This window comes from Stomoxys calcitrans, chromosome 3 (assembly GCF_963082655.1).
Source record: "Stomoxys calcitrans chromosome 3, idStoCalc2.1, whole genome shotgun sequence".
NCBI classification, from domain to species: domain Eukaryota; kingdom Metazoa; phylum Arthropoda; class Insecta; order Diptera; family Muscidae; genus Stomoxys; species Stomoxys calcitrans.
In genome coordinates this window covers 109311634-109333997 of record NC_081554.1, presented here as the reverse complement: position 1 = coordinate 109333997, position 22364 = coordinate 109311634, and the positions used below count along the sequence as shown (strand labels likewise).

The window sequence follows — 22364 nt, the reverse complement described above, 5'->3', positions numbered from 1 at the left end:
AGTTATAAATGGTTTAATCTCGCTGAGATGTGCAGTGCGTTTGTTGTCGACAAACGTTGCCCGGACCCTGACTATGACCGGGGAGATAAATTCAACCACCTGAAATGGAACGTCGAAATAAGGTTTCATCTTGGCGGCACCATCATCACCTCTTATCCTGAGGTGCAGATTTTGCCATTTCAGTTCCCGGACCCTGACTATGACCGGGGAGATAAATTCAACCACCTGAAATGGACCATCGAAATTAGGTGTCAGCTTGGCGGCACCATCATCACCTCTTATCCTGAGGTGCAGATTTTGCCATTTCAGTTCCTATGACGGCCTGTTCATAGAGAGCTCCCGGCAGTCGCGGCTCCCGTCCTTGGATCAGGTAAGCGGGGCTGTAACCGGTAGATTCCGATGAGGCGGTGTTAAACGCTAGTGACACTTCCGGTATTACTTCCCACGTATTGTGTAGGTTGCGACTTAATGATAGCTCATGGTTTTGATTGTGCGGTTGGCTCATTCTGTTGGATTTTCTTGAGGGCAGTATGATGCAGCGAACTGCTGCTGGACTCCGATCTGATGTAGATACTTCCGAAGAATACTGCTGGTGAACTGGCTACCATTATCGGTTACCAGTCCTTTTGGGACTCCAAATCTGGCAACTATGCGCTCATGAACTGACTTTACCACACTTTAGGCCGTGGCTTTCCGCAAGGGCACCAGTTTCACCCATTTCGAGAATCTGTCGTGTCCTCGTGTGCCCATGCTTGCTCCGGGGCAGCGGTCCAACGGAATCCGCGCATACCGTGGTCCATGGCTCTTTTGGAATGCTGACCAGCATTTCCCCAGCGGGCGCAACCTGAGGGGCTTATAGCGTCAGCAGGAATCACAACCACGCACAACAATCCTGCTCAGTAGTAGCGATTGCGACACGTCCGATGGTCTTCCTGAACTCAAACCTGCGGCAGGCTAGCTATGGATCTCCTCTAGCTCTCCGCTCCCGTAAATAACTTGGGACACACAACTTCCAGGGAGTGCAGTCCTCATCGTTCGGATGGCGCGGAATATGCCGAAGTAACTGGTCGTCAACAATCATGTAATCCGCTTATTTCTCGGGCCATTTCTTGAGTTCTTCCGTTTTCTTGTTGATTCAGTGGGTATGCTAATGTCGCGAAACCGGCGCTACCAGGCGGACACCGATGAATCGTCGTTGTTCCTTCAGGTTGGTGGGAGAGGGAATTTCTCTAACTGCAGCAATCTTTTCTGGGTCAGTTTAGATACCCCCGATACTTCGTTTCTTTCCTGAAGAATTTCCACTTCTCCGGGTGTATCTTAAGATTGGCTTCGCGTAGACGTCGAAACCCTTCTTCACCCATGTACTGGCTTGCCCTCTCTTTCCTGGCTGGCGAAACTACACATTACTCCCCGATGGTGATGACGGTGGCACATTTCTGAAGGAAGTCCATGCCTAAAAGGCCTTCATCTGATGTATCTGGCATCAGCTGTTGGCCAATCAATGGTAGTTTCCACCGGTTTTCGCTCCACCGCATCTCCCATGTATCTCGCGAATGCCGCACTGTTGAAGCACCTCATTGCCCCGTGTCTATCGTAGCGACGAACGGTCGGCCTAAAATGAGGACGGTGGCCATCAAGCGTGTAGTGTCTACTTTTAGGTTGCCATTTATTGCAAGAGGGAATTCTCTTGTGGACCCGTAACCCCTTGGTGCAGCAATGGATCGTCCAAACTCCAACTATTCCGCATACTCAACAAAATACCACCTACGCACTACGACAGATCGCGGCTATATGTCCATCATGTCCACAGCGGCGGCATGCAGTTGCCACATTCAATCGATGTTCGGTGACCAGGGGTCTTAATTCAGGTTCGATTAAGCGGTGGTGTTCTTGGTCTTGTTCGCTATTGTAGAGTACTCCCCATTTGCGTACTTGGTCCGCTACCAGTCGTAACTCGCCGGTATCTCGTAGTGCCTCTGTAGGGGGTTTTTAAAGCTTGGGCAATGCACTCCTTCTCATGGTCCCGATGTCGCTGGTGTTGTGAGGGTTTCTGGGTTGGGTCAACCCTTGGTACCGTCAACGATGTGGATGCGAGCCGCTCGGGTGAGTTTCTTGTAGAGGAATGATTTGCCTGCATACTGGGGCTTCGCCCTGGAGACGCGGCGGTTGCCGGGCAGCCTTAAACTTAGCTACGGTCGACCATGAAGATCCTGGCAGTTCAGCCTCGGAAACTAACCCAAGCTACTTTGTGGTTTTGCCTGGTGTCATCACTTTTATGTCAGGTGGCGGGCGTTCGTGAATCGCTTGTACCTCCAAAAGTCTAACAATATGGATGGTGTCAGGGGTCACCAGGAAACTGTTAAAGCGCATCCTCTGTTCTTCCACGGTACCCTCGACTCCGCAGCCGAATTCTTCGAGGTATTTGTACAAATTCTCCTTGCGTAATGTGTACACCCAGGAGAGTGTATTCGCGTGGTCAGCGGCTCATATGTCGGAAGGACAAAGGCAAAGTACTAGCTAAGTCGGTCTCGTAGACGTGGTTCACTCACTGCGTGTATACGGCACTTAATCACGGGGTGATGGTCGTGGGTGTATTCGAGGGCTCAGCTGGATATCTCGACCCCTATCTTCCGCATAAATGCCAGAAATATTCGGTTGGAGTGACGCCGGGAATGACAGCAAAGAGTCTGACGATTCAACAAGTTGAAGCGGTGGGGTTGGGGAATCAGGAGACAACTCAACAGTTGTTGCTGAACACTTGCCTGAGGAGCTATCGACCACATCGTTAAAGTCGGATGGATTGCAGGAGACTGGAAGTCCCCTGCCACGATCGGAACAGGATAGAAAGGCTTCAAAACGGGACCCGACAAGCTCTGTGTGGGTAAGGGATCGTGAGTTAAGACGAAAAGTCAACTTTTCGACTTTTATCAAAATGGCAAAAGTCGACTTTCAGACTTTTTTTTGCAAAAAGTTGACGTTTCGATTTTTTCAATTTCCTACAAGTTTACGTAATAATGGAGGTATTAAGAAAAAACTACTTCGCTTGCCAATGGTGCCAATTTTTTTTTACTAAATTTCAAAAGTTTCCACATGCCCGCTTATTTTTATTAAAGCTTGAAATGGTCTACATACGAGAATCCTATCCGACTTTCCATATGAGTTTTCTGAATGCTAAAATCCCAATAGAACATCACATTTTATTGCACGTATGAGTAACGAACTTTTATTCTCTGTCCTTTCGTCAAAAAAAAAAAATCAAAAATAAACACAAAAATATCTCTATTCTATACAATTTTATGTATCCGGCATTATCAAAGACCATTTTTCAAAAAAAAAAATCCATGGAATATACATTCGCCAGGCCGAGAAAAAGTCCCATGTCAAATTTTAGACAAATTGGAACAAAAATGTGTATTTCAGAGCGAAAATACCGAAAATTGGGAGTACGTTAGTATGTAACCTACACTTAAAGTTGGATCAATATGGATCATACTGGTAGTGTTCGCATTTTATAGCCTTAAGATGTTTAATTTGGAGATCGATCTATATAGTAGCTATATCAAAATATGGACTGGGATAAGTATATTATAACAAATTGTTCCAAACTTCAGCAAAATCGGACATTAAATACGCCTTTTAAAGAGCGGAAGATTTCAAATCTGGAGTCCAGTCTATGCGGGAGCAATGAAAAGATATGGATTAGAAATACATTTGTACTAAAATTTATCTTCATAAAACTATTAAGATGAATCTTACACTTATAAGGACGTAATCCTTTGACTTTGGCTTGGATATGCACGAACTTTGGCACGAGTAATTATTACCTATCTGAATACCAATGCTGAAATTCATCAAATTTATTCAACCATGTAATGATATTACCTTTCTTTGCCTTCCATTTGAATTTAAAAAATACATTTATGGCAACAAGATTAAACCAAAAAGGAATGAGTCGTAGCATAAAGTCCCAAAATGCATTTCAGAAACACAACAATTCTCTTTTAATTAACTCGAATTTTTGAAACGCATCTCTAACTAGCAGCGAGATAAGTAAAGCCAAATTTGTGCAACCCTGTGCTGCTTTCTTTTCGACTGTTGGAAGTCGATTAGTCGTAAGTCGACTTTGGTATTCCCAGGGGCCACTAAGAACATGTGGTCATTATCGATGTCGGCTCCTCGTCTAGTTTTGACATCTATCAGCGGTCCAGAAAGAGTTTGCTGATATGCACGTGGTAGATTTGATTACGGGTGTTTCCATCTGGTGACTCCCTCTTATATTTGTATATACTTTTATGGGGGAATTTTGTGTCTCCGGTATAGAGCCGGTTTCTTGCGCAGAAATCAACCAATCAGTCGCCATTGTCATTCCTGGTATGGTCAAGTCCATGCATTCCCATGATTGATTGTAGATTATTGTTGTTATTGCCCACCCTGGCATTGAAATCCCCTATAACAAGTTTAATGTCTCCTTTTGGTAGAGAGCGTGTCACTGAGACGAGTTAGGAATAGAATTTATCCTTTGTTTCTTCATCATTGGCGCGAAGCGTTGTACAATACATATTTTGCGGATTTTTTTATTTAATCTTGCTGTCATGATACGTTCAGATTTGACATTTTATGATAGAAAAGTTCGGTTGCTTTCGGTGACAATAAAAGAAGCGACCGCGTATATTCGGAGGAATCCATTGACTGAAAAATTAAGTGGTAGCCACCTTGAAGATCCATAGTCCCAGTTTTCAACCATAGTACTTCACTTTAACCGAGGATCTGTTAATTGTAGTTTAACATCTCAGCATAAAAGATGACAGACTAATAGGACGAAAATCTTTCGCTTCGTGTGGTAGGGTTTTCCTGCTTTCGGAATAAAAATGACCTTCGTGTCCCTCCATCTCACAAGTATATAACATTCTAATACAAGCAGAGTATATCTCCCTAAGCCAGGGAACCAGTCTATCACACACAGCTTGTAATTCAACCGGTGATACATCATCTTCTTCTTACTTCTTACCGACCAAAAGATTTATGGCTCCGACACAATTTCCCTAATAGCCTCCGACGAATGCATACCAGTGACAACTTCTTCTGGTGCCACGTTGGCCGTTGGACAATTTCCCGGGAAATGTATATCAACGAGTAGTTCTAGTGTTTCCTCACTAGGCATTGTCCATACGTTCTCTGACTTCTGAATATACCCCACCGTAATGGCTTTTGATGTGTTGAAGAGTTTTCTGTAGTCCTTCCTTAGACCAAACAGCTCTGGGGTCCACCATGGCGGTTGTTGTTTGCCCCATGGCTTGGCACTAGAGCATGCTGACACAAGCGAGTCATTCAGGGCCTTCGTGATGCGATTGACCGCTATGTCTATATCCTTCGTAGTTTCCACTTCCTTTTCTGGTCTTGAAGGTATAGTAGTGCAGAATTTGTGCCGAAATTTATCCCAATCCGCCTTTCTTCTGTTGAGCCGAGGGACCACTACTTCAATATTTTCTACAAGGCTAAAACTAATATAACGATGATCAGAGAAGCTGTGGTCATCCATCACCTCCCAGTCGCATATTCTTCCACTTATATCTTCCGATACAAGGTAATATCTAGTACCTACTGCCTGTTTCTGGTAATTACAAATCGCCGGATTGCAACTTATAATATATTCAATAAGCAGCTCACCCCTTTCGTTGACATCCGAACTTCCACTTATCTGGTGATGTGCATTAGCATCACTTCCTACAATGAGACTTTTTTTTCCTACAGAAGCGGCTTCAACCAGCGACTTAAGGTTTGAAGGCGGCATCTCTGAATCGTGTGCCATATATAGGGAAGCCAGCCAATATTGAGACTTGTTTATTTTAGGGCTGGATACTACTAAATCTTTAGTGTTTAGCGACGGAAGAAGGAAAACATTTGAACTACCCTTTGCAAGAACTCAGGCTCTTCCATTCCCCGTGCCCATGAGAATCCTAAATCCCGGAACTCTTAGTCCGCGAACCATTCCTCCACATATCCATGGTTCCTGGATAAGAACCACGTCAAATCCCCCAGCCATCCGGAGGACCTTTAGTGCCGCCGAGGCGGTGGAGATTTATCTGTAGAAACCGGACCATAGTCAGGATTCAGAACAGAGATTTTAACGATGTGGTCGATAGTTCCTCAAGCAAGTGTTCAGCAACGACTGCTGAGCTATTTCCTAATTCCCCAACCCCACCGCTTCTATAGATCTTCAGTTTCAACTTGTCGACTCCGAAGGATTCCACCCCTTCAGACTTGTTGAGGTCTGCGAGACAGCCAGAGTGTAGTACTAATACTGCAGGTCTCCGGTCACCATCAGCCTCATCCAATCATTCGGTGGTTGAAAGATTGGGATTACATTCTCTTAGTCTTCCAAGTATCACTTAAGGATCTGAGGAAATCCTTGGTATCCAAGCATGCGCCATTGGCCGAGAAGGAATATCTTCCTTCTTGACTTAATCTGGCCTGGCCAGATCTCATCAATCTTTTTTTGCGCACAACGATACATTTCAATTAAGCATTGATCCCCAGTTGATTTCCGAGCCCAATTTAGGGAGTCCCTCTCCCTACTAGTGCGAGTCTTAGGATCATTCGCACCAAGCCTCTCAATAAACCTGAGAGCGATGCGTCTTCTATTATTCCAACCTCTTAAAGAGCGTGTTGGTTTGCCGGGAAAGGCTCATGGCCTAGGCAAATTATAGGCATGCGAAGAAGGAATAGGTTCGGCCTTGTCCTTGAGACTCAAACCAGGTGTCTTCGTCAAAAGCCCCTGCTGAACAGTCGAGGTTTCAGTAGCAGACAACATGCTACGGCCTGATACCACCACCGCAGCTATTCTCTAGATCTGCCGCTACACTGGAAACAGACGCCTAATGGATACCTCTATCGCAGCTATTCTTGAGTGACTTAAATTTTTCTTCCAAAAAATAATAACCTTTTACGAGTTACAGAAAAATTCTTGCGGAGTGAAATAACAATACGTCCGCTTCACTCAACGGTTCAAACTAGAATCTAGTGAGTAATGCTGTAGTCAGACTAATGAATGAGAAAGAGACGGATAAGCTAGAGGGTTGAGCAGTTCATCCCCAGCCTCTAAGTAAAGGTGATATTTTTGATTCAGATCACAGCGACTGCGCCAATGAAACAACAGTCGCAGCCGAATCGAGAGATGAAGACAGCAGGATGACGGCAGTAGGGTGAGGACTTTGCTAAGCTCACAAGAAAAGTGAAAAAGCAATCCGGGGCACGATGAAGAAAACAGAGGAGTATGCACCGGCAGCGCAATAGGGCGAAAGTGCAGGATGCAGGAAGGGATAAAACATACGTTCCGGGACCTTCTAAAGAAGCTGGAAAGAGAATCAAATTTCCGAAGAGTATAACAATGCAAAGACTATGAACTTAGCGAACCGATTTCAAGTACTCTGGGAAAACCAAGCCGGTTGTCCCGCAATGGAGACTCCAGACAGTGTCCTGCAGAGGGAGACAAAGTCGGAATTGAAACAATAGAAGCGCGCATGACCCCTAAGTCTTCTTGGAAGACTGTGACTTTCAAAAGGACGCCACAGCCATCCTGGAAGTGGAGGATTTTCGCTGAGAAAAGTAAGGAGCCAACTTCTTACACCAGAACGGCATACATACTTTGAACTAACATTTCAAATTTCTTTAAATAGTTAATTTAGTAATAAGTTTCAGAAGAAGTATCGCCGACGATAACATGCTTTAACCCATGTTTGGTAAAGCAATTGCTTACTCCAAAAAAATTAATTTAAGTAATATTACTTAGACCACCTGAGTTTTTAATTATTTCATCAATACTCATGAAAAGTAAGTTGTACAAAGTTAATTTTCTAGCCCCTTAGATATTTTTAATTAAACGTGAGCAAAAATTATGCACTGACGTGTATTATGTAATCAACTCATTTACGATAAGCATTCTTCTGAGTGTGGGATTCTTAGGCAAGCAAAACCAAGGTTTGATCGCGGAGGAATGGGAGGCCCTCCACTGAGAGGAGAAGGAACTCTCCTTGTTGTAGTCATAAATCAAGTCTCAGTGACAAGTTTGGCTAAGACTAAACGCATGGCGCACTACAGGTCTAAGGCTGTCTTTTTCAAAATTGGGAAGACAGAGATAGGCAAAGATCCTCCTGTTATGATATTAAGCAGTGTTGTGGCAGGAGACTCAATATTAAAATGTGAGGCAGTGCCGGAACGAAAGACTCAACACAGCCTTACGAACAGGGACTCTACGATGGAACCATCAACGACCTTCTCAAGATTCTGAAGACTAGGATAGACAAAGATTCTCATATATGCAAATATCCTAATATTGCAACACTAGGCATTGCAGTAACAGAAAACTCATTGCAGTCTAACGAACAGGGAACCGTCGATTACGGACTTTCTCAATATTCGGAAGACTAGATTAGACAAGGATCCTTATATTGGAACATCAGCCAGTGCAGTGACGGGAAACTCTATGCAGCATAAGAGCGGGGAGCAGACATTGAGACCATCACCCACTGCCAAGAAGCCTATTTATATGAGGACCAATGATTGAGGCCATCCAGCTTCATTCGCTCTGATGGAGAAAATCAGCAAGTGCAAGATTCGTATTGCTTTAATGCTGAAGTTATGGACGCCCCTAAAAAATAGTTTTTGGACTGAACTATATCAACTATCAATTATTCCATGCTAACACTGGTACTCGGCCGAGGACCTGCGTTATTTGTCATAAAAAATTAATTTATATATTTTCCCCAGAGTTATTAACGTCGGACGCAACAGTCATGAGATTGTCCAAGCATAGAAGGCATTGACGACAATGTCAACCGGATAACGACTGCACTAGTGAGGTCTTTTGAAGATAGTTGTCCTCTTCGAGAAAAGAAATCAGCTCAAGAAACACCCTGGATGACCGGGAAGATTTGCAAACTGAAACGTTAGTAGACGACATGGAAGTGAGAGCTAAGATAACGGAGAACAATTGAGTTGGCAACATTGAACAGCAAACAACAAAATAAACTAAAGCTCCTCAACAATTTTTTCCAAAAATTATTGGAAGATATCAATCGATTAATACTTTGAAAAACATTTCATTCAATTAGTGTGAACAAGCTTTACCGTTAAACAATAAATTTAAATGTTAAAAATCAACTCGCAAGAACATGAATAGTTCAAAACAAAGCAACAACAATAATGCAGAGCATTATTAATAAACAACAAAAAAGTGCGGTGTCCATCCTAACTACTCACAAAATACGTAGTATGGAAACACCAATATCTTCCAGCAACAAATCACCTAAAATATTGAAACTAATATGAAAATTTGATGGCAAACATTGAACGCTGTGTAAAAAAAGTGTAAATAAGGCAATGAAGGGCATGAAAGAAAAACCGTCAAAAATAAACAAAAATTTTAATTATCTCTTTGAGAGAGTAAACAAACGGGAAATGGCTCTTTCAAAGGCAAATGAATATGCGAGTGAAATTAAAACATTGAAAGATATGGTAAAGCATCAAACAACATTAATGTCTCTACTAATTTGCGGATTTATGGAATCCCGTATTACTTACTTACTTACTTTAATTGGCAATGACAGAACATTTGTTCCACTAGCCGGACGTAGAATAGCGTTCCAAGCGCCTCGATCTTCTGCGCTCATTCTAAAATCTCTGACACAAAATTTCGAGGTGTCTCCCACCACTTGATCTTTCCATCGGGTTTTTGGTCTTCCCGGTTTGCGTGTACCACCGTGTTTGCCTTCAAAAGACTTCTTTGTTGGAGCTTCTTCATTCATTTTTACAACATGACCCAGCCAACGCAGCCGTTGTATATTGATGCGTGTAACTATGCTATCGTCGTCATACAGCTCGTGGTTCATACGTCGCCTATATTCTCCATTAACACAAATTAGTACATATATTTTACGAAGAATCTTTCTCTCAAATACTTCAAGCACTGCCTCATCTGCTTTCACAAGTACTCATGTTTCAGAACCATATAACAACACGGGTAGTATCAGTGTCTTGTATTGTGTAATCTTCATCTGTCGAGAGGTGGTCTTGTTTCTAAACTGCCTATTTAGTCCAAAGTAGCATCTGTTTGCCAGTATTATTCTTCGCTTTAACTCAAAACTGGTGTCATTCGTTTCGGTAACGGTGGTAGATAAAGTTACTGACTATCTCAAAGTTGTGGTTCCCAAATTTTTCCAGTTTCTTTATCTGCTCGGTTCTACGAGGCGTTTTGGGACTTGAAACCATCCATTTCGTCTTATCTCCATTTATTGTCAGACCCATTTTTACTCACTCTCTTTCGATTCTTTGAAAGGCAGCAGTTACTACTTCCGGTGACCGACCTATGATGTCGATGTCGTCGGCATAGGCGAGAAGCATGTGTTCTCTTGTGAGTGGTGTGCCATATCTATTCACATCTGCACCTCGTATAATCTTCTCAAGCAGCATATTGAAGAGATCACACTATAGGCTGTCTCCTTGTCTGAAAACCTCGTTTGGTATTAAATGGTTCAGAGGGATTCTTTCTTATTCTCGCTGAGGAACGCCTATCAGCGAGTGACATCCTGCAGTGTCTTATTAATTTTGGGATGCCAAACTCAGACAAGGCTTGAAATACCTTTGTACGTAAAGGGGTATAGAAAGCGGCTTTGTAGTCAACAAAGAGATGGTACGTAGGATTTGGCGCAATGTGGATATCTGGTTCAGGGTGGATTTACCAGGTCTAAAACCGCATTGAATTTCGTATTACAAAAATGAAAATTTAAACAAATATTTGCCAATTTATGTAATTCCCTGAAAATTAATCAATCCTACATAAAATCTATCCGCCGTATAAAAATTATTAAGAACACACGTCAAACAGATGGAGCACTACTGTTGCAACTATTAACATCACATGATTGAAATTTTATTTTGCGCTGCATGTTCTCCAGGCAGGACATGTTTTCTTTTATTTATAACAACGATATAGATGTGAATTCCTTCAGGAGCATGTTAACAAAGTGTTTAACGAATGTGTACCTCAAGGAAAAATGAAAAATGAATCTCAAGCAGAAACCATATTTTAATGAATCTATTAAAAGACTGATAACACTTAGAGATAAAGCATACATAAGACGGAGAAGATTTATTACTCCAGACTTATATAATACATATAAAGAATGTAGGCGTGAAGTTGTCAAAACTATTGGAATAGCCAAAACACAATATTATGAATTCAAGTTTAAAAGTGCTATTGAAAGTAATTAAAAGTCAAAGTGGAGGGAGATAAAGAATATTGGAATTGGTAGAAATAAAATCGAAAGCAAAATAAATGCTGATTTTAATGCTTTAAACGAAAAATGATTTGGCGAACACTCTAACGCTACCTTAACAGCATATGTAATTACTACAACTATGTAGAACTGAGAACACATTTGTATGTCTATGCATTGATCACTATGAAACACTAAATAGCTTTCAATCCATAACATCTGATGCATCTGGGATGGACCAAATTAGTCACAAATTTATAAAAATATTAATGCCATAAATATTTAAAAATATTTTAACCAAATCTATATTTCTGAAACAATGGAAAAGTAACTCCCACTCCGAAGCAAAATAGAGATTTTCGACCGGGATTATAACTACATGTCAAAGGTACTTGAAAAACTGATGTTTATTCGAATAGAAAGTTATATTGTCGTCAATAACCTGTTATCACAACACCAGTCTGGATTTAGAACCAAGAGAAGCTATCTGTCTTAAAAAATGTTGCGCAGGAATTACGTTCAGACATAGATAAGAAGGAGGTCAGTATAGGTTTTGGTATCATAACGGGACACATAGAACTACGAGCTCACTTATGCAAAATCAGTGCGGCAAGTGATAGCATGTGTAGGGCATGTAGGGAAGATGACGACACGTTGGTGCATTTCCTATGTCATTACCCGGCTTTCGCGGCAAACAGATATCGGCTACCAGACATGAACCAAATTATTGGAGTGGTATGAAAAAGTAGCACGGAATTCCTGACTTAAAATTTTCTTTTTCGAGATTACTTTTTAGTTTTTAGATCGCATAACAAGCCGATTACTGGTTTAGGTCTCTATGTGGCATGTCTATAGTGGCATGGGGCGGATAAATATCCGCACCCTTTTTTCAACCTAACCTAACCTAAATGGAGTACCACTAGAGTCAACGTTAAGGCCCCTACTATTCTGCTTTTACATTAACGACTCGCCCGATGTTCTTCAATATTGCAGAATCCATATATATGCAGATGATGTTCAATTATATTTCAGTAGCTGTGTAGGTGATGTAAAAACCTGTGTAGATAAAATTAACATTGACCTGATCCGAATATATCTGTGGGCAACCGATAATGTGTTAAGCTTCAGCCTCAATAAATCAAAATGTGTACAGATATCAAAATGACAACGAAGCTTAACTCCAAATTATGAGGTATACTTAAATGGTTCTGTGATTTACCTTGCGGAGACATCCTCCAATCTTGGTATTATATTCAATGAACATTTATCCTGGTCAAACCATGTACATTCAACAACAGATAAAATATACTGAATGGTAAGAAACCTCTTATCGGTACGCATGCTTCTAGCATTTGATGCCCGGTTTATTATATGAAAAAGTTTTATTCAATCATATTGCCCGATACGTTTTTAATAAAAAAGTGAATAAGAGAATCTCAAGCTACTCATAAAAACTCTTTATAAAAAAATAAATAAAATTAACATTTTGATGAAACTCATTTTCCACAGGATACGACGGGAGGAGGGATTTGAACCCGTCTGCTACACAGGCGATATTATAATTCTTCTAAAGGGCAAGAACCAGCTATGCAAAAGGGCCTAAAGGGTCTCAGATATGGCATACGACTGGGCTAGAAGACTGAAATCTGTACTACAGAAGACTTAATTCTTTCTCTTCACGAGCAAGACGAAGGTGGCTCAATTTGTCGCACCATGATTCCTCAATAGAACGCTTTCGATATCTGACAAGGTCAAATACCTAGGTATCAACTACGCCTTTGAGACTTAAGGCCATGGGATATGGGATTGAGGATAGGAGCAGGTCATACCATCGCGGTATAATCAAGGCGACGATAGGAAACCAGGAAGGAAAGTAGGAGGTTTCCGATTAGATACCCAAGCTCTGCTGCCAGCAGCATAGAGTCGTATTGACGGAACTGTGGTATTGCCATCTGGAAGTTTATGCTAGATGGATAGATCAAAGCTAGAGGACAGAGTGGGCCTGGGGGTAAAGCTGGCAAAATGCTATCGATACTATCAATATTTTATATTTTGTCTGAATGTCGATTGATTTTTTTTAAAGATGCTATTGGCAAAGTAAAATTTTTGGCAAAATTTAACAAAAATAAGCTATTCGACACTGAATGTATCGTTTAAGATATAAAGCGCCCATAAAGGGTGCAATTTTCATCCGATTGGGCTAATATTTTGTACAATGGAATGGATTCTCACTCGACTTCCAACTGCTTTTATTAAAATTGAGTTTATTCGGTCTGTGCATGGATATTGCTTCTATTGGGTTGCCCAAAAAATAATTGCGGATTTTTCATATAGTCGGCGTTGACAAATTTTTTTTACAGCTTGTGACTCTGTAATTGCATTATTTCTTCTGTCAGTTATCAGCTGTAACTTTTAGCTTGCTTTAGAAAAAAAGTGTAAAAAAGTATATTTGATTAAAGTTCATTCTAAGTTTTATTAAAAATGCATTTACTTTCTTTTAAAAAATCCGCAATTATTTTTTGGGCAACCCAATATATAAATCGATCTCCTGATTTTAACTTCTCTTTTTCGTTTGAAACAAAGGTGATGGGAAATAACGATAGTTTCGAAATTTATTATTAGAAATATCGAATTTTGCGATTATTGATAGTTTTCCAGCTCTAACTGGGGGTCTACTGACCAGGGACTGAGATCTGTTTTAGACTGCCTAACCATAACACGATCCTGCAGGCGGAGATCTGAGCGATCAGGGAATGCGTGAGGTGGTGTGGTGTTTATGCGAGGACAAACAAGACGGTAAGGTCTCGAACATTCTTGGAATGTAAGAAGAAGAAGACACGATTCGCATCGTTTGGATGCCGAGCCATTGCGACGTAAGGAGAATGGAAGAGCAGACGATTTGGCAGTGAAGGCCAGAGGACTGCAGTCAATAAACTTGGTTAACCCGAAGCCTTTCGCATCGACGTAATTCGAGTTAAGGCCGTGGTCGACTATGTAACACTGCGGAACAGCAAAACGGTCGGTAGGACTACGCAAATTCTATAGGGAAATCCGGATCGCACAGTGGGATAGATTTGAAAAAAACTAGTAAAAAATATTGATTGAGGATTGAGATAACGCTTCGAGGTTTTTTTGATGGATCAAAAATTCCATCAAGTGCGCTTGAGGTCTACAATATCTTTACTGGTTACGGAGATATTCGGCTTTAAATTTTTATTTTTTGAAATTTTGGCCGAGATTAGTTTCGCATTTTGTGATTTACGAAGGCATTTGTAATTCGATTTTTATTTTGATGCATGATTTGGATTGGTGACAAAATTTACAATGTTTTGAAGCAGTATACAAAAATTTTAAAAAGTGAATTTTTTGTATAATGGGTAAACAAGTTTTTCATTGGTTAGTCTTTATTGCAGAAAGTTAACTTAACTTTCTCTTTTTTTTTTGTAAAGAGGACTTATAATAGATACGTTGTTTTAAGTGATGTTTGAACAAGATATGTCAACATAAACATGTGCAATATGTATTTCAAAAAGGCAAAAAATTGGAAAAATCCCTTGAGTTTCCAAAGCCCAAAGACCAGATGCAATTGTTTGTTTGCATCAAACAATATTTGTAGCCTCCACAGCAAAATAACAAAAAAATACCGATTTTGAAAAAATCTTTTGCTTTGTTAAAAAAAAAATCTTTTAAAATCTTTAAATTCCAGCAGAATTTATTTTTGGTTTATTAAAATTACTTTTATCTGCAAAATTCAAAAAAGAGCTATTAATATACCTCTATTCGTTCTTTTCTTACAATTTTTTCAATTTCAATTTTCGTTTTCAGTTCGAACAGATTTCTCATTTAAATTTTCGTTTTCAGTTCGAACAGATTTTGAAATGGCTAGTCCGAACAATTTTTCGAAATGCCGAGGTAACCAAATTTCAGGGGCCTGCCAAGATGCGTTCGGAGCACCTAATGCCTTGAAATATTGCATGTGATCTCGATAACACCTCGACTCTAACCATTTTGAATTTCACCGAGTTATCTCTCTCCGTTCTCAAACGGCAAATATTTTACTAGTTTTTTTTCGATTTTATCCCACTTTGCATTGGAGCATTCCCTATGTATGATTCTATCCCACGTTGCATTGAAGCATTCTCTATGTCATTGCCCGGTTTTGGCGGCTAACAAACACCGGCACTTATGGCTGGTATTCTATTCTCTAACGGAATAGTCGCGGAAATGTTTAATTATTTCATGGGCGAAATTTGAAAGTAATCAGTTTATATTTTCATACCAACAGAAGACTTTATTTATCTGCACTAAATAAAATAAAACAAATAAATAAAATAATAGCGAGAAAACTCGAACCATTGAAACAAATAAATAGTCAAAATTGATGCCGATATTGGTTTCAAGCTTTGCCACTAAATTGTTTGTGACATTTTCCTCAATATTAGCAGAGTACTACTTTTTCGCCGATTTCCTCCCATGTTTCGCCGACGTGTTTTTATATGGAGTTGACAGCATTCCGCATGAATAGCTGAACAGAATACCCTGCTTTAGGTGGGGACACAATATAAAACATTAACCAACATGGGGGCGTGGTATTAAAAGCAATTAAGGATTTTGTAAGTAGCACTGAATTTCTGACTCAGAGTTTTTTTGTGAGATTACTTTTTTAGAATTTAGTGCGCACAATAAGCCGATTACTGGCTTTGGTGTATGTCCATAGTGACATGAGGCGGATTAATATCCGCACAGCTTTTTTAACCTAACCTAAAAAACAAACAAAATAACACATTGATTTATATATATGTACATATAAGATATTCTGTTATGGTTAACGACAGCGGATATGTACTTTCGAATGAGTCGATGCAAATGCAAATTTGCCCATAATATTCCACTAAGGAACAGGGGCAAACTTCTCACATATCAATGAATTCTGTCCGATTCAAGTTTTAGGCTCAATGATGAGGTACCTCCCTTTTATAGCCGAGTCCGCACTGTGTGCCGCAGTGCGACATCTTTAAGGGAAGAAGTTTTACATGGCTGTCATTGCAAATGGCACAGTACTTCACAAATGTCGCCAGTTAGGAGGGAGAAACCACCGCTGATCATTTTTTTTCTGATGTTCTCGCCAGGCGTTCAGCGTCATAGACGGACATGCTAACCTCTGCGCCACCCAATTTGTCCATAACCGGATATAAATCCCATATACCACATTTTTTACTATTTAAATGACGCAATTCTCAGAATTGGAAAAACTTACATGCGATCTTTTGATATCTATGTCAGGTACAGTATATATTCATTAGATAGGAAAAAATAAAAGTTTTAGCCTAACCGATCTAAACTTGATATTTTTTGATAGGCTAGGTTTAAGTGGCAGTCTGCAATCAGACTGCCTAGGCCGGTTTATCGTAGAAAAAAAAAATAAAGTTCGTGTTAACTAATCGGTACATTAATTTAAAATTAACAAGTTAAAGCGTGCTAAGTTCGGCCGGGCCGAATCTTATATACCTCCCACCATTGATCGCATTTGTCGAGTTCTTTCCCGGTATCTCTTTTTAGATAATCAAAGGATAAAAGAAAATAATTGATTTGCTAATTGAATTGAATGTTGGAGACCACAGTATAAGTATATGTGTAAAATTTCAGCCAAATCGAATAAGAATTGGGCCTATTAGGGGTTCAAGAAGTAAAAAAGGGAGATCGGTTTATAGTGGAGCTGTATCAGGCTAAAGGTAGTGGAAGAAGCCGTTGTACAATATTTCAACCAAATCGGATAATAATTAGGCCTTCTTGAGGCTCAAGAAGTCAAGATCCCAGATCGGTTTATGTGGCAGCTATATCAGGTTATAGGCCGATTGAACCATATTAGGCATGGCACAGTTGTTGGAAGTCATAACGAAACACGTCATGCAAAATTTCAGCCAAAAATTGCACCCTCTAGAGGCTCAAGAAATCAAAACCCCAGATCGGTTTATATGACAGCAATATCAGGTTATGGACCGATTTTTGCAATATTTGGCACAGTTGTTGAAATTATAACAAAACACCTCATGTAAAATTTCAGCCAAATTGGATAAGGACTGTGTCCTCTAGTGGCTCAAGAAATCAAGACCGCAGATCGGTATGTATGGCAGCTATATAAAAACATGGACCGATATGGCCCATTTACTTTTGACAGACAGACGGACGGACAGACAGATGGACGGACATGGCGAGATCGACTTAAAATGTCATAACGATCATGTATATATATACTTTATGGGGTCTAAGACAAATATTTGGAGGAGTTACAAACAGAATGATGAAATTAGTATACCCCCTTCCTATGGAATGGAAGAAAATTAAATTTAAATGAATTTATATTTGATTTTCTTGTACACCTGCGCGGAAATATCTTAAAAGGGAAGTATGAGGTAAAAAAATTAATAGTGTAGCCAACAATCCAAACTTCATTACAAGTAAAAAACAAAACAAAACTACCCGGAAATACTTTTAATTATTTGATCTATTTAATGTTCTCTTAAAAAAAAACAAATCTTTTTTTATTGTGGCGCAGGAGGTATTAGATGTGACGAGATGTTCGGAAAATTTTATCGATGAGGTTCAGGATTGGAGGGTCTTCATGGAACACTCTTTCTCTGACCATCGCTGCATTAGCACGGCCTGCGCAGAATCCGATAAGCTTCCGGAATAAGTTGAAAACTGGACAAAATTCGAAAAGCTACTCAGAAGAAGACTTGGGCAAGATAATTTAGATTGTCCAAGCATAGAAGACATTGTCAACAGGATTACGACTGCACTGGTAGGGTCCTTCGAAGATTGTTGTCCTCTTCGGAAAAGGAAATCACGCAGACTTTTTAACAGAGCACGTCGTAAAAAAGCGGAAGTGTATCGGAATGTGTATTAAACATGTCTCAGGGAATACAATAAAATTACCAGAGCGGCAAAACTTGCCTCCTGGAAAAAATTAAAAATTGGAACAAGTCGATAAAGTTAATGACGCCGCCAAGAAAAAAAAGTTTCTCTCAAAAACCCATGTCCAAACTGAAACACTAGTAGAAGACATGGAAGTGAGAGCAGAGACGGAGGACATGTTAAGGCTTTTGATGACAACCCATTTTCCACAGGATACGACAGGACTCACCGAAAAACCAGAATCTTGGAATAATGACGTTGATCGAAGGATTACGGAATCGGAATAAAGGAATCCTTGAGGAGCTTCAAACCATTTAAGTTACCCGGGCCTGATAGAATATATCCGACGTTACTATAGAAAGAGGCAGACTATCTGGCGCCTAGTCGGCCAATATTTTCACAGCGTGCATAGGACTTACATATACTCCGAAAGCCTGGCAGGAGGCGACAGTGGTGTTTATACCCAAGCCGGGCAAGACAAGTTATGCGACACCACAGGCCTACAGACCCTTAAGCCTTACTTCCTATCTATTCAAAACCATGGAACGCCATTCATCATTTTATCGCCACTCCCATGGGTGACCACCATAAATGACCTATTACGGATGCTGACTGAGGAGGGACTTGTTATAATACTTTTAAGGAGTAAAGGTCCGAACGAGCTATGCAGAAGGGCCGAAAGAGTCTTGCATATGACTGGGCTAGACCCAGAGGTCTCAATGTTAATCCGGTGAAGACTGAAATATGCCTGTTCACGAGGAAGACGAAGATGGGCCAATTTAACACCACGTTTCCGCAATAAGACGATTTCGCGAGGCCGAGGAGCGTATGCAACAGTTGTTTGTGAGACTGCAATGGAGCAAAAATGCAACATTGGGACCATACAACAGGTTCAGACAACATGTTGACTTGGCATAAGCGGAGCGATGAGGACCACTAGGGCACTGGAGACTATTTTAGATATCCGACCCATTGACATACAAATTAAGTGTAAAGCAGCCACTGCGGCTATGAGACTTAAGGCGATGGGAGCATGGATTGAGGATGGGAGCAGCTCATGCCATCGCGGAATAATCGAGGCGTCGATGGGAAACCTGGAAGGAAGGGAAGGGGTTTCCGATCGGATACATAAGATGAACCTTGAAGTGGAGTGCGAGGCACTGTTGCCATCGGCACAGTCATGGATTGACGGATCCCTAGTATTGTCATCTGGAAGTTCATGTTACACGGATGGATCAAAGCTAGAGGACAGAGTAGACCTGGGGATCTACATTGAGAACCCAGGGACTGAAATCTGTTTTAGACTGCCTGACGGTCCTGCAGGCGGAGACCGGGCGATCACGGAATGCATGAAGTAGTGTGGTGCTAACGCAAGGACTTCGAGTGTGAACATCTTTACCGACAGTAAAATTGCCACAAGGGCAATAACAACCAGGATGGTAAAGTCACGAACAGGCTTGCAGTATAAGAAGGAGATTAACGTCCTCAGAGAAGGATGGCAAAATCCGCATCGTTGGGTTGCCGGGTCATAACGGAGTAAGGAGAAATGAAAGAGCAGACGATTTGGCGGTGAAGGCCAGAGGACTGCCGTCAATAAACTTGGTTAATCCGAAGCCTTTCGGGTCGACGCAGTCCGAGTTAAGGGAGTGGGGGAAGAATGCCCATGCACTGTGGAACAGCGAAACGGTCGGTAGCACTGCGAAAATCCTATGGGGGTATCCAGATCGTGAGAAGACGTGGCTATTACTGAAAGGAAGTCAGAATATCTATTGGTATCATAACGGGACACATCGGCCTACGAGCTTGCTTATATAAAATCGGTGCGGCAAGTGATAGCATGTATAGGGCATGTGGGAAGATGATGAGACATTGGAGCATTTCCTTTGTCATTGCCGGGGTTTTGCGTCTAACAGATAGCGGCACTTAGGTGGAGACACAATACCAGACATGAAATTAGGGGAGTGGTATTGAAAACAATTAAGGATTTTGTAAGTAGCACGGAATTCCTAACTTATTATTTTCTTTTTAGGGGTCACTTTACAGTTTTTAAAGCGCACAACAAGCCGAGTACTGACTTGGGTGTATGTCCATAGTGGCATGTGGCGGATTTATATCGGCACCCTCTTTTCAACTTAACCTAACACCAATAGGTTGAGGGGTACAAAATATTTTGTAGAAATTAAAGTCCCACCTGGATGGATTTCGGACTACCACGTATAAAAAGAAAAAAAAAATAACTTTTATATGAACCATGAAAGCGTTTTTGGATTTGGTACAAATTATCTGAGTTAAAAATGTTTGAAAACCGACGATCTCACCCAGGTGGGATTTCCACATGCGAAATTTAAAATCCCAACAACTATCAAATATTCACATCCACTAGTTAAGACAAGTCTTCAAAAAGTGAAAACTTAAAATTATTTGTTTGTTATTTTTACAAATTTTCGGTTATACATGTATACATACATACCAAAAAACAAATTCTGGTATCTCTGTAGCTTTTTTTAACTTGCATTCAAGTCTTAAAGTTGACCCTTCATCAATATGTATATCTGGAGAACCAATAATTTCAGCTTCCGCCTCTGAAATAAAGACCAATTAAAATTATTTATAAAGTAAAGATTAAATTGATGTTGCTTCCACAGTATTATAAACATTATCAATAAATTAAGATAAATAGTCGTATGTAGATTGAATACTAAATGTAGGCCACATTGAGAAAATATTTACGTTCCTTTTCTGACCTTCCAAAGTACGAGGGAGGTCCCAAAAGTAGCTGATCTAACAAAGAAACGCAAAACCCACCTCACTCTGATTCGAAATCTAAACATTTGCACAGCTGTGAATTGACATACAATTTTGCCAAAAAAAAAAATTTAAAGTAGGTTTTCGGGCATTTCTGAAAAGAAGCAGAAATGTGACTTTCAAAAGAAAGCACTTAGGGAGCAGAATTCCCGAAATTAAAAAAGTTTGAAATCGTTACAGAAATCGAGATATTTTGTTTTTAATGTTGGGCATAAGAACCGCAGTTTGGACATTTAAGGAATGAATTTTTTTTAAAAATACAACACCTAAAGGAGAGATAGTTAAACGAGTCTTAAAGAAACAAAGAGGAACTGCCAATTTCTTTTCTTTAAGACTCATTTAACAATCTCTCCTTTGGGTGTTGTATTCATTTGGCAATACAGCTCGACTTGAAAAAACTTAAACAAAAATTGACTCGCATGACCGGCTGTTAAAAAGGCAAACAGATGAAAAATATGATAGTACGCCCTGAGTACGGGGAACTTAGAAAAACAGCTTTCAATGCTGTTGTTTCTAAATGGACGACGAAAAGCTCGTCTACAAATCAAAATCCACCACATGTGTGGTGGTCCTGTTGACGTCGGCAGGCGGAGTTTGCCACGTTGACAAATAAATAAAATGAATGCAAGACCATAGAGGGGAGTTGGAGTTTGTTTGAAGAGATATTGCTCTGTGAAAAAACTTACAGCGTCTGGTACACAGTCTGGTAGTAGTAGTTGAGATTTCACATAGGATTTGTGCTTGTGATCTTAACTATAAGTACTACGTACAACAGGCTGTGAACTGTAGGCCGGTCAGACGGACGGACATAGTTCACGATGGCGCCGATGAGATAAAGTAACCCAATTATCTTTGTTTGTTTCTCTTGCGAGACGAGCTCAATGATCGGAGATGCAAAGTGAAAAGGAAAGCCAAACCTAATTATCGAAACGCCACCAGTGGGGTGACATGTGTCCTGGCTTGTCTGAGAAACTGGCAATTTATTTTCTTCAAGACTCATTTAACCATCTCTCCTTCGGTTGTTGTATTCGCTTGGTGCATTAAGCTCGACTTGAAAAACAATGTAACAAAAATTGACGCATGACCGGCTGTTAAAAAGCCAAACAGATGAAAAATATGATAGTACGCCCTGAGCACGGGGAACCTAGAAAAACAACTTTCAATGTTGTTGTTTCTTAATGGAAGACGAAAAGCCCGTCTCCAAACGAAATCCTTCACATGAGTGGGGGTCATGTTGACGTCGGCAGACGGAGCTTCCCATATTGATAAAGGAATAAAATGAATGCAAGGCCATAGAAGAGTTTGTTTGAAGAGATATTGCTCAGTGAAGAAGCTAACAGCGAACCGTCTGGTATAGTAGTATTTGAGATT

The 22364-nt window shown here is 40.5% G+C and overlaps 1 protein-coding gene across 2 annotated transcripts in view; it reads right to left on the bottom strand.

Moving 5' to 3' along the window:
• LOC106091129 (uncharacterized) overlaps nucleotides 1–22364 on the bottom strand; it is a 176661-nt gene that overhangs the window by 55816 nt on the left and 98481 nt on the right. For both annotated transcript variants that reach the window (XM_059364812.1, XM_059364813.1), the window contains exon 5: nucleotides 20659–20770. In XM_059364812.1, the coding sequence (XP_059220795.1) occupies nucleotides 20659–20770 (112 nt within the window). The remainder of the gene's footprint in view (nucleotides 1–20658; nucleotides 20771–22364) is intronic.